The sequence below is a fragment of the Harpegnathos saltator genome, unplaced genomic scaffold (genome assembly GCF_003227715.2).
Source record: "Harpegnathos saltator strain DR-91 unplaced genomic scaffold, Hsal_v8.6 scaffold791, whole genome shotgun sequence".
In the NCBI taxonomy this organism is placed as follows: Eukaryota; Metazoa; Arthropoda; class Insecta; order Hymenoptera; family Formicidae; genus Harpegnathos; species Harpegnathos saltator.
Window position 1 is genome coordinate 832,034 of NW_020230639.1, and position 18,377 is coordinate 850,410.

General features: G+C 36.5%; 1 protein-coding gene across 1 annotated transcript; it reads right to left on the bottom strand.

The window, feature by feature from the left end:
* Positions 1-248: 248 nt before the first annotated feature.
* LOC105189116 (venom carboxylesterase-6) lies at positions 249-14,495 on the bottom strand. The gene is made up of 9 exons (XM_011151020.3): positions 14,415-14,495; positions 13,097-13,335; positions 6,264-6,562; positions 5,722-5,921; positions 4,885-5,081; positions 2,236-2,401; positions 1,557-1,747; positions 1,074-1,360; positions 249-827 (listed from the first exon to the last, which is right to left on the bottom strand). The coding sequence occupies exons 2-9, from the start codon at positions 13,295-13,297 to the stop codon at positions 620-622; spliced, it is 1,749 nt and encodes a 582-aa protein (XP_011149322.1). The 5' UTR covers positions 13,298-13,335; positions 14,415-14,495; the 3' UTR covers positions 249-619.
* Positions 14,496-18,377: the final 3,882 nt, after the last annotated feature.

Genomic DNA, 18,377 nt, shown 5'->3' on the forward strand with positions numbered 1-18,377 from the left:
AAGACAATATAATGAAAAGCGAAAAGTGATTTGAAATTCAAATCTCCATTTACAGTCACTTGGAATTTCGTCATTTGACGTTAGATGAGGAGAAACCTCGGTAGAGAGTTCGTACCTGAGTATTACTTCATACCTTGTATCGCGCATTGCATATTACGTTACCGCAAACAGCTCTCCTTTACCAAGAAGAGAAAAATAGACTTGGCGATATCGGAGAAGAAAACGGAGAAGAAACGTAGACGTTTCAATAGCGTTTGTATAAAAGATTTATTAGCATGTATTACTTGTCTGTATGTGCATATTGATACTTATCAAACTATTTATATACATTACACATGTATATATATCATTACTAAAAATGTCGATCGATTATTTTAAATCGATTTTTGTTTAAAAGTATAAAAGTAGCAAATGGTCAGCTATTTCAAGTAGAATATTAAAATTATGTATTAGTAGTATCGAATAGTGAAGCATTAAGCATTAGAACAATATCTTTTTTTCTAACAAACATAGGAAGAAAATACAGATTTATTTTAGAATGAACTAGTTAAAATAAACATTGTGTTCCGTACGTCCCATACATTTGACTACGTATATATGACATACATGTGATGGCAAACTACAACTCGTCCTTAACTTTTTCTTTCATTTCGATCCCGAGATCCGCTCGCACTGGCAAGCTATCCCAAAATTTCATTCTCGTCGGGAGGAGGTCTCTCTCCATGGCAATCTTTGATTTTCCTATATGCAAGTACTCGTGAGCGCTCGGTGTTTTCACTGGCTTCCATTTCACAGGGACCGCCTTCGTAATCTTCGGCGTAGGATTCCTGAAAGAATTCAATCGAATGTTCTGTGTGCGTATCATCTGACTGACAACTTCGAATCTCATCGAGAGAGAGAGAGAGAGAGAGAGAGAGAGAGAGGGAGAGAGAGAGAGGGAGTGAGAGGGGGAGAGAGAGAGAGAGAGAGAGAGAAATTTCATGATTGTAATCGCGAGAGAGAATGTGATTTCCGTTGATAGCTTTGATGTATTTAATAACGGCGTCATGTTAGCTTGAGATTTTCATACTTACGCGGAATTTGCAAAATTGAACCAGAGGCTAGTCATGACATCAATCATGCGCTGGTCGTCCGTAGATAACGGCGTGTCTTGGAATAATTGTTCACCTACGGGAAACAGATATTGCAAATCGTCTGCATGCGAAACTCCGTAGTCTTTGGTAGAATCGCCAAATATCCTGCTGAAGGACACACTTCCTCTGTACGCAAAGTAGTAAAGATAGACAGGCGAGGATTGAGTTTTGAGATAATCTCGTATGGATGTGTAAGCACCATGATTAAACCACGCGTCGCCATACATCTATAAGATTCAACAGAGAGATCAACGGAGAAGATTAACAAGTCTATTGGATTAAAATGGACAATCGTAATAACAGCAAGCAGCAATTTAGCTGATGTATAAAACAAGAATGCGATCGTAACTGTTATGGTATGTAACTTATGTAATGTTATGGATATTAAATTATTTGACGAATTATTCGATGATTTATACCCACGTCGATAACTTTGAATCTGGTGGTTTCGTCGATGGCACGATCGCCGAAGTAAAATTCACGAATCTTGCTGGTTATCTCGTCCTGTATAGGTTTAGAACACGTTTCGCTGTACATCAAACTGATTGGGAATAAATTCTTGAAGTCATCATTCAGCCTTTTTACGGATTCATTTGTATCAGACCCGTAGATACCTGCAAAGCGTAATCGCTTGAATAAAGAAATGTCCCTTCGTCGGCATTTTATTGCTAATGCGTGATTTAATGCGAAAATTACACATGTTGGAATACCATTACGATGTTCGCTAGTGTCTACGTTGAGGAGTTTCGCATGATCAATGCGTAACAAATCAGAAAACTCAACGTAACAACACTGAAGAAACTGGTTTTACACGTTACGCAGGGATGAATGACGACATTTTGAAATTTGAAACGAATAATCTACGCGACACCAATAAAGTTTTACGAAGTAAAAGAAATTGCAAGAAAAGATAACTTCTCTTATTCTCACACTTTCCGTTCAAGAAACTAAATATGAATGTCTATGAAGGATATTATTTTCTCACAACAGAATTTTCTCACGATTAGGGTTTTGGAATCGAAGATTTTTATTATTTTTACATTTATTATTCTTTACATAAATGTGTTCTCCGTTCTGGATTCGAGCATGTTGTTGCACTTACTTGGTGCTTTCAATGATCCTTCTTCCGACGTAATTCCCGTCATCCAAGGTATATCAGCGATGCGTCCGTATTTTGTGGAAATTACAGGATCCTCCGTCAAAAAGGCACCTGGATGATTGGGTTCGATTACTGGTTTAAAAGGTATCATCGGACAGTAACCAAAGACCTGTCATAAGATACGGTTAATTAAATTAGAAAGTTATGCGAAAGTACCAAAGAGTGCATATGCAAATTATAAAGCGACAGGTACGGTTCTCTGAGCTAGCAGTGAAGGGATACGTAGCTACGAGAAGAGTTACGTCGTAACGGATTAAAGAAACGCTGTGAAATATTTGCAGACTTCACGAAACAAATGAGAGTTAAGTTGAGATTGAAAAATTTGTGATTTGCGCTCACTCGCATGACTTGTAACCTTTGATACGCGGAGTATATCATATCAATCAAGTATTACGTAGTAAGCGATATATTTATCGCGAGCAGCAAGAGAGAGAGAGAGAGAGAGAAAATGCATGTGTCGCTTTATTAAATCGTCTCTCTTTGGAATCGCTATTTTCGGATTGCGACATTTGACTTAAAAACTTGCGGTGACGTTGTTTTCTCGTGTTGAACTCGACGAGACCTCAGTGAAATTATTCACGATTTCCTTCATCGACACGATAATTGGCTAGATGAAGTTTTACGGATAATACAAAGTCTGTTTACAACAAGTCTGCGCACGTGTCATTTGTCTGCGTACGATCAGTTTGCCACTTTTTATTTCATTCAATGTCAGTCGATATATTGGGGAGTTCCAACACGAGCACGAGTAAAGCACGAGTAAAGACATTCACCTACACACAAGAGGAAATAGAGAAAACACGTGATCAACACGCACGGAATATATATGCATATGCGTATTCACCAAACTGGTTTCTCGCTTCGTCAGGACTTGGATGTATTTATTCAGTATACTCGCGCGATTTAATTGGATATTAATTTTAATTCCTAATGAGCAGTTAGTGTAAACGAGAAGTATCTAGAATACATGAAAATCTCGCACTTCTCGCCGCTTCAACAAAAATGGATAACAACGTTGGAAATGAAACTGCGACGATTACTGAAAATATGTTATACATGAGAACTTTACGATTAGCTAAAAAATATGTGTATTAGTAGACGGCCTACTACTTGCCTACTAATCTTAACTTGAAATATCTCTTTAACTGCACGCAGCTCACGTTATTAAAGTATAAAGAAAAAAAATATAGATATTTTTATGAAAATATATATTATACCGATAGAAATATCGGTATTTGTGTGTTGCGTATGAATAATATACAATTGAAACGTTTGAAAACGAATAAACGAATGATACGATTGAAAGCCATTTCACAATGGCTTATTATAATCATTTTTCAATCTCAGTTTTGCATCAGGACCCACCTATCCTGACGTGTAACATAACGAAACCATCGCGTGACTGTCCAAGGATAATTTATGTATCGGTGAAGTCGTGTCGATGAAGTGTCCGCTTGTCAGCGCACGTAATTTCTGAGACTGATGCACGCATATATAAGATGTAAAGTGCAGAGATAAAGCTCAGCACAGGTTATATTTTTACGACTGCACTTTCAACGTTTGCGCATGAATGCATTAGAAACATTTTAAGCATGCGCATACGAACACCGCGGGTTCACCTATCTCCTGCATTGTGATGTCGAATCTTGAGCATATCTAAAAGTATTAAATAAAAATTCACACCTACGTTGGGAAGTTTAGTTAGACACAATCGTGGCTATATTTGAAAGAACTTACTGACTTTTGGAAATTCCAAAATTATCAAATTAACAAAAATCAGGGCACTATTGTAACAATATATTCTTGGGATTCTAAATAGTAAAGCAAGAAAGTCCAGTATCACTTTCTCTTCCGACAAATAGTTAGCGAGATATCGCTAAGTTAAATATCGAAAAAGTTATCAAGTTTTCCTCAAATATCTCGAAAAATATTAGGCAAATAAAAAAAATGTTTTAGACAGTTGTTCAAATTAATCGATAAAAGAAAAAACAGTGCAATAAAAAACAGGGATTTCCATTTTAAAAACGCAAGTTGACCTTCAAATGACTTTCAAGGTCGAGGTCAAGGTCAACTTTGAGGTCACAGAAAAACAGAACTTTATGAACTCTAAAACTTTTGTTCGGATCATTTTTCCCTATAATGCATAGATTCTGAGATAGGGGCGGGGGTTTCGTTACTTTTGAAAAACTTGGTATGAGCTAATTCGTGCTCTCATATCTAATTATCTAATATCTAATTAGAGGTTACATTAAACTGTACTAGCATAAGAAAATATTCTCAAACGAGAGAATGTATACATTCTATACAAGTAAATGACACTTAAGTGTTGCGATAGAAAACTAATTTTTACACAGGAAGCATGTCGATGATTAATTTGATAAATAAATGCGGTTAACTGGAATTACTTTGCAAATATGATAGTTGCTTTTATGTGTAATCAGAGTTAGAAAATAATTTAATAAATAACTTAGTGCATTCAATATCCCTAAGGAAGAAGAGACAGAATTACATGCAGACAAGTCAAGCTAATCTTAACTTCACCTGATTTTAACTTTACTTATGATGACAATTTCTGTGCGCGTGTATAATTACCATGAAGACCTTGTCGATGCCAGTAATGTCGGTAGCGCTCTTTGTACGCAGACAGGCGATTAGCTCCTTGGAGCTACCGGTAGGGCAGTTCAATCGTTCACCCAGGACTTTAGCCTTTTCTTTAGCAAATCCTGGCTTTGTTAAAGTCCACGGGCAATGACTTGTGCCACTCTGAGAAATTGCGCGATGGAAAAGACCTGCGCGAAAAAAAGAAACGCGATCGTAGAACGAAATTATATCGATAACAGTAATTTGCACTAAGAACACTTCAAAATGTAAACTTTGTGTCGATAATAAGACCTAGTCGTAGATAAATTCTTATTCGTGTGTGCGTAGTTATTTTTTTCAATGGTAATTGATCAAGAACTCCCCTTTTGTGAGTGTGTCCTTTTTGCTATTTATGACAAAATACTCAGTTTCCCGTATTATTTATAAATTTTTTCATATTTTTATAATTTCATGTCGGGATTGATGAGGGAAGTGGTTGATGAGAAAAATGGAGGGGAAGGGAGGGGGATGAAGGGGAGGGAGAGGGAAGTAGAAGGAGCGGCGGAAACGGAGGTCATGGTGTGAGAGGAAAGGAATGGAGAGTGAGAGAGAGGGAGAGAATGGAAAAGTGAATGAGAAGCGCTCTCTCTCTCTCTCTCTCTCGTGCATAGTGTAAGAGGCGAAAAAATAGAGTAGTGTGTAAATGGCAGGTCAAAGAATTGTAACCCCAAGGGGAGTCAATAAAATATCTATCTATAATTTCGTGTCTATTCATATTTATGCTAATATCGATAAATGTTTTTACATACAAATTAATATTTCAGCATAAAAATGTTGCCAAAGCCTTACCTTGCGAGAGAGGACTCATCATATGATAATGCACACTCGCACCGCCTGCACTTTCACCGAAGATGGTCACTCTGTTCGGATCACCGCCAAAGGAGGCAATGTTTTCGTGCACCCATCGAATAACTTGCGCTTGATCCTTCATGCCTATATTACCTGGGCATTCCATGTCTTCGGTGCTCAGGAAACCCAGTGGGCCAAGTCTATCGCAAGAATTCCTTCCATATTATTGTACAATTATTACTAAACGTTATCGATCAGTAACGTCATTAATCGGTAAATGTTTGAGCTCGGCGAGCTCAATTACTATAAAAATTACAAAAAAAAATCTCTTCCAGCTTTGGATTGCATAAGAACAAATGTGTCTGAATATTTGTAGAGGTTTTGTAATAGAAATTGATATTGATGAATATATTTAAAAAGGGGGGGAAGAGAAAGGAGGGCTAAAAATAACGCTTTCTTTCTTTATCCGTGATGAAAACGAAAACGTGCAAATGGCAAAGTTTAAGTTGAAAAAGATTATTATTAGTCAAATTCTATCTCACCGAAAGTTTGCAGTAACCAAGATGACATCGTGGTCCAGCAGAAACTTGGGGCCATAGAACGCAGAATGTCCGGCACCGGTGATCCATCCACCACCATGGAACCAAATCATGACCGGGAAGCGCCGGAACATCGCCGCTTCCTCGTCGGATGGCACTTTCGGCGTGTAGACGTTCAGGTAAAGGCAATCCTCGACACCCACGATGTCCTTTTGTTGCGTATAGGCGTTCCGCTGCGTGCATATCGCGGCATCGTCCTGAGCGAGTCGTACACCATCCCAAGCAGTCGCAGGCTTCGGCGGCTTTACGGCGGAAGAACACATATTGTGTCGCATTGTTAATATCACTCGCGTGACTAGTAGCATATAGACTAGGTTCAGCAATTCTAAGTCTATTTTTCTACGTCGAAATTAATTTCGTCGCTTTCAACACGAAGGGGAAGATGACATTTCGGATTCAGATTGAGAATCGAGCAGACCAATTGGATAGATTGGACTCGAAACGCTTACTGAGTTTTGATAAAGTAAAAGTGGATGTCAAATGTAAAAGCAAAAAACAGAAAAACAAATAGATATGAAGAAATTAATTCTCAACATAAGAACCAATGTCGCATATTGTTGATTGCAACAATACGAGCAAAATAGGTTAATAGGTAACATCCTTGACTTTGTCATTGTGTAAATTATGCAGTTAGATCGCTATTTATAGTAGTAATAAGAGTCCCATCGTTATTAATTTTATCATAAATATCAAGATTTAAATCAATCATTTTACAATTTAAATCGTCAAGATTTTAATCGTAATTAATCAAATTAGAATTATTATTGTAAAACAGTATAAACGCAATTTTCATAGCAGCGCCGATCTCTCTGTTCCAGTTTCGGCATACCTTCCTTTCCGTTTTACATTTTCTTAGCGCGCATTCTGCAACACCATCAATTCCGAAAATGAAACGGTATGTGCGGTAAGTGTACTTCTCATTATTATGAAGGTATATATACCGTCGCAGAGAATCACGAAACTCCGACTTCCGTGGAAGTGGCTTGTGGCGGAACATGCGAGGATGAGCTACGTACAAACTCAGTCAGGCGTGAGACAGTTCGTGGCTTACACATATATAAGGAAGAAGGTATCATTGAATTTCGTTTCGTTAAAGTGCACCGCGTATGCACCGCTGTACAGCGCGCATGCGCGTTAAGGGCTATCGCACACAAAATAACATAGATGCGTATGTACAGCATAAAATGCTTTCGGTTAGAGTTGAGCGTCTAGAAAAAAGTTCATATGCTTTGTAAATCAGCATGGCAATCTTTTCCTAAATGCTCATCGGTCAAGGCTGGCTTATGCTATGCATATGCATCTATGTCATTTCGTATGCGATAGCCTTAGGCCTCACGGTTTCGTTTCGCGTTTCCGTACGTCCTTTCCGTGGCGCACTTGGAGCGGATCAAATGGGAGGAAAATCCGCAACGACTTGGAACGACTTGAAGCTACGTGTCGTATAATCTTATGAAATTATGACAACAGAACAAATAATCGACGTCGATCGACGTGTATTTTGCCCAAATATCGAATAATTATGATCGACTCACGGTTCGCGGATTTGCTTTGCTTCGGGATAGCGTTTCGTTATCGTAAATAAGGTTATCCACTGTAGCTTTTAACGACAATCTCATCATTCTAACGTTGTGTCGACACATATTTCTTTATCATGCATATCTGTGCAATGACAATATAATAATAACGACACATACTGCCGCTCACAGATACCGAACAGGCCTTATTATTATTATTACAACACAAATATCGCGCCAAGAAAGTCGGGAATAATGAAAAATTCATGAATGCATGTCGGGTCGCTCAGTGTTACTATCAGTGTTAACTATCGATAGAACGAAATATAGCGTTGACGCACTGACGTTTATAAATAGACTGCTATTCATATCATTGGAGTTACAATTTATAAACTAAATTTATCAGTTATTTAAATCAGATCTTTAATCAAAACTTTTCAAATTAGAATTATTATTCTAACGTATTACAAGCGTTATTCTCATAGCAATGCCAATGCCGTCCCAATTCCGATAGGTTTTCTCCTTTTTCGTTTTCTATCTTCCTGGCGTGGCTTCTAGAACATCGTCAATACCGAAAACGGAACGGTACGAGCGCTAAATGCCGCTCCGCGTAATTATAAATTATGTTATGATCGCCTCGCTGAATTGCGAATTCGAGACTTTCGTGGAAGCTTGCGGAACGGGTCGAGAATGAGATACGAATTGTCAGGCATGACACATATAACGAAAGTATCATTAAACATTTCCATAAGATGTACTCTTTGTACCGTGCGTACACCCAAGTGTCTCGCAGTTTCGTGTTTCCTTGCCGTTTCGCGTTCCTTCTTTCCGCAGCGTATCGGCAGCGGGTCGAAATAGGTCAAAATATTTGCAGCATCGAGAACAACGCGACGTATCGTATAATCTTATAAACTTGAGGTAACGAAACGAATAATCGCTCGATCGACGTGTATTTCATCCAAATATCGAATAATTACGGCACGGTCGTCATACATCGACTCAGAGTGGTTCGCCTTCGGGATTCGGGGTAGCGTCTCGTAAGTAAGGTTAGTCCGTAACTTTTAACGACAGTCTCATCATTTCGATGCGTCGACTAATGTGTCGACGCGCATTTTCTCAATCATATATTATACCTGTGCAATGGCAATGTAATGATAACGACACACACACTGCCGTCAACAGGTACAGACACGTGTTCACGTTCATCGTGTACGCGCCGCTGAACCGGCGAGATATTTTGTGTTTTTGTTTTATCCGAGCGTAGGACAAAGGCGAGAGCGAGAGCGAGAGAGAGAGAGAGAGAGAGAGAGAGAGAGAAAGTCTTTGTGTCAATGAGACACCCGTTTCTTCCGTTTGTTGCTTCGTTCCTACATCATATCATATATCGAGATCGCTATACATAAAATATAATTGGTTACATTTCTCCAAAGAAAATTCATGTGTCCTGAACGGTTGTCTGTGTTGTGTTGTTCGATGTTACAATTATGGTATAACTCGACGTTACAATCAACAAATTTCGACCAATCGTTTGTTTATTACAGTTCATTATCGTACCAAATGTCCTACATGACACGTTTGCGTTTGCTAGTTTTTACAGTAGCTCATACAGTCGCTCCACATTCCTCACGTTTTTTGCATCTCTTTTGTTTTACCGATATATCCCGGGAAACGGTGCGGCAAGAAAATGACATTTGCTACATAGAAACATGACGCAACCGATCGCGTTGTCTCGCGTTATATTTCGCATATGTCTCATTGATACATCGTGTCGATCATGCGCGCGATCGAACATCGTGAGTAAATGAAACGGAAAACTCGACGATCGTCGTGTGGTATGTCCGAACGTTAGTCGTAGTTCGTCGTCGATTCAGCTGTATACACACACACACACACACACACACACACACACACACACACACACAGTCTATGCCCGTAGTCGGATGTACCGTCGACCGATTGACCTTTGTTTTGTATTTTGCGAACGACATCGATATACTTGTTCGATGGGAGAGAGCAATTACTCAATGCGCGCGATCGCGATTACGCGTGTGTGTCTCCGAATCGTAACCGAGTGTAAGTGAGTGCTAGGAAGTTGATATTAGGCGATTCGGGCCAACTCTGAGTTATTGGCTGGTAAATATATTTAGTTATTATTTACATGTTTGTCTATTATAAGATCGATATCGTTCCTTCAATTTACCTTGAGATGTCGAGATGATTTTTGATTTGACAAAATATGATGCAGTTTTGGAGCAGTTTGATTTTTAAAGTCCGTTTGTCTCAGTTTTCTTTTATGATGACTTTTAATTCATATATTCGTAGATTTGAAGTATATTCTTAATTAATGCGATGTTTCTCTCTCTCTCTCTCTCTCTCTCTCTCTCTCTCTCTCGCTCGCTGTTAGCATAGCGAAGATAAATATGAAAATATATATAATAGTTTATGAACGAAATTACAGGATTGAGAGAAACGCTGATAGAGGCAACAGTTGCAGATAAAGAGACAGCAACGAGACGATTGATTGTTGATTACATGTATAGGTGAGTGATTGCACTTAATGACTGAATCTATAATTCATAATGAGTTGGTAACATTGTATTATAAGAATTAGACTTTGCTATCTATGATTATATATTGCACTGAATTGTACAACCAAAGGAAAATGATTCTTTCAGTGTTCATGCACATGCGTGTTTACTCCTCTTTAAAAAAATTTTAATAAACATTTAATTTTCCATTACTTTTTAGCTGATATATATTTTATTAAATAAAAACGATATCAAGAATGACGAAAAAGTCAAAAGGCGAAATATTTATGAATTTAAACGAATTTTATAAAGCGCAAGTGTTATAATACAAATATCAACTCGGTGATCGGTGAGTCACAAAAGAAAGAATCGAGAACGCAAATTAAGATTGAAGGGTTGAATATAAAATAAAAATTAACATAAAAATGATGATGAAGAAATAAAAAGCGGAGATATTTACGATATTTCGGTAGAATGTCAAGTTTAAAGTTTATATCTTCTATATAATTGTATATATCACAACACTTGAGAAAAAATATCAGAATGAGAGATAAAAGATTAAATTTATTCCATTGACATATCTCGATTCTATCTTTATTGTTGTGCAACGATGCAACTATTCGTATGTGTTGGCGACGAAAGCCAAGTCCTTTCTGAATACGAAACTAGCAATATCAGATAATGCAATGCTTACATCATCGGATAGGCATGATATTATAATATAAGCGACAGTAAATATGCAACGAGCGTCTTTTCACGCTTGTTAAATAACAAAAGCAGTCAGTCGGCAAAAGAATATGTAATATATGGAAGATGCGATCAGCATATCTCGCGTAGACATCGCACGCTATCCGCGTCATTCTTAAGCATTATATTTCAATGGCTGATCGTTTTCAACGCTTTTTTTATTCCGGTGCACGGAATGCACAAGGTGTGCATCATATCGATCTGCATGCATAATGACAAAATGACAAAATTTCTTGTTATTTATATTTTATTTGATGTCGCGGTTATACAATGATTGTATTAAATTTGATTTTATATTTGGACTATCAGCAAATTTAAATCTTTTCATCGTCGAATATATTCAACGATAAAAATATTCTTAGTTTGTTTTTCTATGCCCGACATTTTTTAAATAATTGTATAAAATTTTCACAAGATATTATACTCTAAAATTTTATATACTATAAAATACTATACTATATATACTACTAGACGATACTGTAAAATTTTCACAAGATGCTATACTGAATCAAGTTCTGACTTCAATGTTTTGCTCGAGAAACAATTTCAAGTTAGCACCATTTAAACAAATTATATTTTTTTACGAAATCGTATTCAATTGATCGTATGTTCATTCTTACATGTCAATACACATTTTAACAATTAACACGTATCTTATAACTAATTTATATACGCGGGATATTTACTGTTCGGACATAAGCCACTAATAATAATAATTAATATTTCATGTAGTGTATGCAAATCTAGACGGTGTCATCAAGTGCATTCATTGGCGACAGAACGTCGCGCGAATACAAAGAGTTGACAAAGTGCGGTTTTGAAGAATCCTATACGTACATCTGTTGAGATTGTGGCTCGTTTTTATGAGCAGCTCCGTGCTCGGAAAGAATTATCACGGTTCAGTTGGCTTGTAACGTAATTTTCTCACTTCCGCGAAACGAAATACGCGCGAGGTGCAACATTATCTTGTATTACTTTAGAAAAATGGCGTATATTACCGTCGGATCCGAATTAGTGGCTTTCGCGTAATTGCGAGAAAAAATTTACGACGTGTGCTTAATTCTGTAAGAGAAAACGGCATTTCCCTCATAACATTATTATGTAATCGCTACCGATTGCCGCAAAAATACGCAAAAATACATTAAGAAGCACTGGGATATACCACAGACAGGTTGGACTCATTAACTCCGCGGCTTCTAATATCTATTTTTTTCTTAATCATAAGCCGCGATCCAGCTGATTGTGATCGATTCGTATATTGATATAATCGCCTTATATAAGCTTTCGAAATGACAAGTCGAAATTATAAGCAGTTTCTTGATACTGCCTGCCGCTTATACTTGCGTTGAAAAGAAATAACGACACCAGTTGCGAACGCAAATTATTCAAAGAATATAATATTCTTACATCACATCAGAAATATTTTAACATCGAAATATTTTAACAATCACGCAATTTATCGAAGGTAACCCGAATTGACAAACAAATTTATAAAGGCATTCTAATTTTCAACAATATCAACAAACTCGGCAATTATTGCAATTAAATTAAAATTGCAACGAATTACGGCGTCATTTGAAATTAAAGGACAAGTAAATTTTATCTTTAGTAAAGTTTCACATGTCTTAAGTTTTTGTTGTACCTTTTGGAATACTTTAAAGTTATACGGATATTTAGAATAATATCAGACAAATCATATTTATGCGCACAGACAACAACAACGGGTGGTACAACGTTCAATTGAACGGTACTATTAGTCAAGACTGCACGTATCTGGCGAATATTCAAATTCAATTTGCTTGAGAACAAAGTTTCAAATATTTCCCGCATGTTTTCGACTTTCCGTTTCGTCAAGTATAAAGATCCACTTAAATCTGATGAAATCGGGTCTGAGTCAAATAGTCACATAATCTAATTTGATCCTTAGCTTCATCAGACGGTATCAGAAACAACTCCGCGTGTATCTCGCGTTAGATAGGAAATTTACCTGAAATCTGAGCTCACCGAGAGGCGGTGTGGCGTAGGGGATTCCTCGGAATCCGACGAAGTCTTTTCCTCGTCTGGTTTGCATCACTAGACCTGCTAACGTGCCATTTCGTATATGTACCGTCGGCGCAGCAGCATGCACAGTGCTGCACGCGAGGAGCAGAACGCAGGTCGACAAAATCAAATTACCGCAATGTCTCATCCTTTTTAATATTTGTGTAGTATCATGTAGTCCAAAACCTTTAAAAAGTTTCGCAACGATTTGCGTGAACAGTGTCGTTAAATGTATAATTAATATTATTAATTAATAATTAATTATTTATATTATTAAATATTTATATATTAAAAATTGATATTAGTAATTTGTAAAGTGAAATAGGAATAGCAAGAAGATGAAACGAAAAAATACAGATAGGTATATCATAATCGTATAAAAGGAATAATTTTCCTGTAATTTCATATCAAAATCTTTCCATGCATTAATGTAAATTAGTAGAGTTAAAGTAATAATTTGCAAGCAAGTGATACGATTGGGGAGAAAATGAGATCAACATTCCTACGTCACATCTGAGATGTATATCAATTGGCAATTTTCATTATCATCATCATGATTGCGGTGATGTCATGATGATCGTGTTATAATTGTTGTGTTAGAAAAACTGGTTTCACAATGTAAAATGTAAAGAAGTCTTACGTGAAGAGAAAACATTCCAAGAACAGTGATTTACGGACGAAAAATTGCGGAGAGTAAAACGAGATCGGTTTTCAATTTTTGTGTCATTAAATTATCAAGGGAATTGAAAAAAATTATATATAAATTATACATACTCGTAAATGCACTCGTAGATGTCAAAACATAAATCAGCGAATTCGTCCGCTTTCCCGCGAAAGTTTCTATATAAGCATTATATTTTAGAGGTTTTCTATGCAATTTTCCACAAAGATTTCCATGAAAGATGTTTGCCGATGTGACGGAAACTCTAATCACTTCATTGTGACACAAATCAAGTTCATTCGCTTTAATACAATTTTTACTAGACATACTAAAATATTGTTAATTGAACACACGCCGAAATCCTAACCGTACATAATATAGAGGTAAAGCCGTCTTGTTCTGTCATGAACATTTTTTTAATGACTTTTAACACACAAGAAATCAACTGTTTTCGAGTTGTCACCAATTCGCACCAGATCGATGTACGATAATAAAACATTATTATAACAATGAAAAATGTTAGTAGTTACAAAAATGTGGAGGTTGGTATTAGCTCGCTACTTGTGTAAATACGCGATTGAACTTTGTACATAATAAGACCTACCGTACAGTTTCGGTGAGTGTCGAAGAACGCTCGTGTTCGTTTCGTTCGGAGGTAGGTTCTAGACTGTCGCGAGAGAGAGTTGTTCGTTGGATTATTATCGATGATGGTAATTGACGTCACTCTCGCACAACCGCGCAAATCTTTCCGGTACATTATCTTTACCCAGTCCAGTGGTTTGTCTGAACCAACTTCGTCGTCAATTATATCGTTTTGGACATGACATCACACTGATATATTGACGACGTGCGTCTATATACATATGAATTATTTTGAATTTTATGTCACACTTAACATGATTAGGATAAACTGTGGATTATAGATAAACCGTACTAACACTTTTTCAAAGCTTCTTCGAAACTTCTCATTCATTCGGAAACACGTTTCTGATTGTCTTTTTATTTATCCAATCTCAATTTTGAGACTACATTTTTTCACATTTTTACTGAAGTATGGAAAACAGATGATAGGCAAATACCTAAAATGTATAGACATAAATTAAGTTTAAATAATAATATAGTAAAATTAAATATTAATAAAGATAAAGATATTTCAGAGAGAGAGAGAGAGAGAGAGAAAAAAAAAAAAAAAAAAAAAAAAAAAAAAAAAAAAAAAAGAGAGAGAGAGAGAGAGAGAGAGAGAGAGAGAGAGAGAGAAGAATGTTAAGCACTCTCTGGTTGGTATTTTTATACGTATTTTGATATTATGTTTAAGGTCGTCTCAAGTTTTTTTCCTTTTTTTGTATTAATATTTGTGTTTGATGTTAATAGCTATTTTATCGGCTTCATAATTTCTTCAAATGAACATAAGAAATTAATGGTACATTTTTGAAAATCTTTATGTTTAATATTGTAACATGAAATAAACGACTGAATTTCACACGATATTAAGCAGCGATATTCAATATGTTAAGCGTGATATTGGACAGAGACAAGCAAACAAACTAAAAATACCTATGGAGTAAATTTTCCAACGGGTCTTTAGGCTGTGGGAAAAAAATCACTCAATAGATATCTCGCAATACGCGTCTATTTTCCGTCGCGTTTGCTAGTACCGTTTGTCGGTCCCAACAATTTCTACCTGTGCCTCGGTTGCGTTGAGAGAGTATGACATTCCGGGTCGACGATACTGATCACCAGGAAAAGTTGTTAGATGGTGCTGCGACTGGATTCAGTCATAGTGGTGGCAATATTTTCCGGGAATTTCCCGGGAGACTCTACGGGGCGAGCCCCTTGCACCCCTCCCTCCCTCCACTTTCTTATTCCCCTCGTATCCTGGGCTTACTTTCGAATTCAGCGTACGAGGGATCGGGAGCTGACCCCACATGAAGGGTGGCTTTGTGGTTCGAGGAATGGGGTTTTACCCTCACGAAGGGGTGGAGAGTACCATGATGCCGTTCGTACCCGGGCACGCCATTTTGTAAGATGAGAGTCGAAAAGTAGCGCAATGGAAATTCTCGAGTACTGCAGACTGTCGAATTATTAATTTTATATGTCGATGAATATCCGCGAAGGACGAAAATTAAACGTAATAAATGAATCTCGTGTCGCACGTTGTGTAAATGAACATAATAGAGAAAAGAACAGTCTACTATGAATTTATGAATTTACTTGAAAATATACTAACTGTGTCGATGGACATTATGATATATGGCGGGGATATATTTACTTTTTAAAAACATAATCGATGTCTGAACAGAATCGTAAACAAAGACAAATGACAGACAGATCTAAAAGTAATTCTAATAAACATTCCAATTCTGCAGACCGTTTTAGACATAGTTCAGATTGTGCTGCATAGAAATAGCGCTTGATAATAGTATACAGAATACATATTGCATGCACAATATAAATAGCTGTACTATTGTATCATTATACGCATATCAATATGCTGTTAGTCTTCTTTCAAATATTCTTTTTCAAGACAATCAAACGCACTCATTGCTCTTAGTCAGAGACAAGAGAAAATCGCAGGTCTCTCAAAAAGGCGATGCATTTTTTAAATGTTTCTAGAAATTCGAATTTTTTAAATGATTCTAGAAATGTATCGTCAAATTCTGTGCTTATGTAATATAAAGTCTAATGTCTAAGAAGAAACTCTCTTCATAGTCATGTTGCTAGATTTTTTCCAACTTATAAACAACAACAAACTCAATTTTCACAGATTTATGATATTGAAGTGATTTATTTGAGTCAAGCAGTTGATGATACAATTAATTAAATTGACATTAAATTCGTAATATAGATCATACATCGGCGTTAAACCGAAAGCTAAGACGTTACCAATTTTGATTAATATTCACTTTGCATATTCGATCATTTTTATATGTTATATTTTGTGATAATTGGCATCCTACTGTTATTTGAAAATCTTTTGCTTCTAGGAAAACAAGTAGCAGTTTATAATTTCTTGATGAATTATCGCGGATAAATTAGTAAAACATTTTGTTGTATAGCATATGAACGATAATTTATGGAAGGTTAATTATGTTTAAACGACCAATTCTATAAAGTCGAGGTTTTTAATAGAAAATTACGATAGATTTTGCACTTGCGATTTCTTTGTCCCAGCTAGTGGCGCCGTCTGCAGTTCGCAAGATTGAGATTCTTGCCGCCATTTTCTTCACTACGTGGTACGATCTTGCCATCTATGCTTTTATAATAAATAATCAACGTTATCGTTCTTTAATATATGTATATACATATATTAAAGAACGATAACGTTGTTATGAATATCTTTTTCGTACACCAAATTAGTTTTGATCAAGATAATATGCCGTAATAAGTGATATTACACAGCTGTCACAATGTCAGTGATATTCAATGCTAGTGTAATTTTCTTAATTTTCCGAAAATACATTTTCAAGAATGCTAAGAACAAAAATATATATAAAATATATACATCTGTATTAGCGATAGTTTTATTTGTTTAAAATACTCTCTTACAGAATGTATATCACGTGCTCGGCACAATATTAAGATCGCTTGTCACCATTACAAGTAATATAATTTATTGAATTTTTACTATTGTAATATTTATAATATTATATTAATTACATCCAGGACGCCTGAAAAGGGAAAAAATTTTTAAATTTTGCTTTATAAAATTCAACAAACATCATTTTCTCGATCGTATTCTTTATCGTTCGAGGACATTACGTCGCGCCAAATTAAACGTTCAAGTGAGCTTTAATTAGAGGATTTTTGCTGCATTTTTGGCCATAGTCGCGTGTTCGTCTACTATCGGCACTGAAATACCATAGAGCTCGACGACGGCGGCGGCGGCGGCGGAGGCGGCGGCGGCCATAAGAGCGGTCCCCGGAATATTCATGGGGTCCGGGTCCTTGAATTCTAGGGGACTGTCCGGCACCCGTCGAGCGGCCATTTCGCAGAAATAGTATAATTCTGCTGGCCGTAAAGGTTAAACGAAGGTTTTCGGCCTTCAATTATCCGGAGACCGTCCTCGGGCGTTCAACAACGTTCCGGAATATTCTTAAGATGACCGGCTCTTTTCGGACATCGGCTTGAGACCAAGTCCCATAACTAAGGCCAACCGTTAACGTTTACGACCTGCGAGCTGTAATTCGCGAAAACGTCGATCGGATTTGGCGTTCGCGTTAAATGGGGAACAAAGAGAACAATTCGCTCCGCTCAATGAACAGTATATGTCCAGATTGACATCCCGAACAAGCTTTATTATCTAATCGCAGATGAAACTACGTCTAAATGATATTTCACACAAATTACACATTACACACAACACGTGTGATAAAAGTATAAAAGAGTTGAAAATATATAAATATATTAAACATATATAAGTATAAAACGTGCGAGAGATAAATGTTCGCCAATACGTACTTGAAATATATTTCAATTAAAAATATTGCTAATAATTGTAAAAAATAGTTGTAAAAACTTTTGTTAATTTGGTCGATTAAATATGAATAAGTGAAAACACGTATAAAAA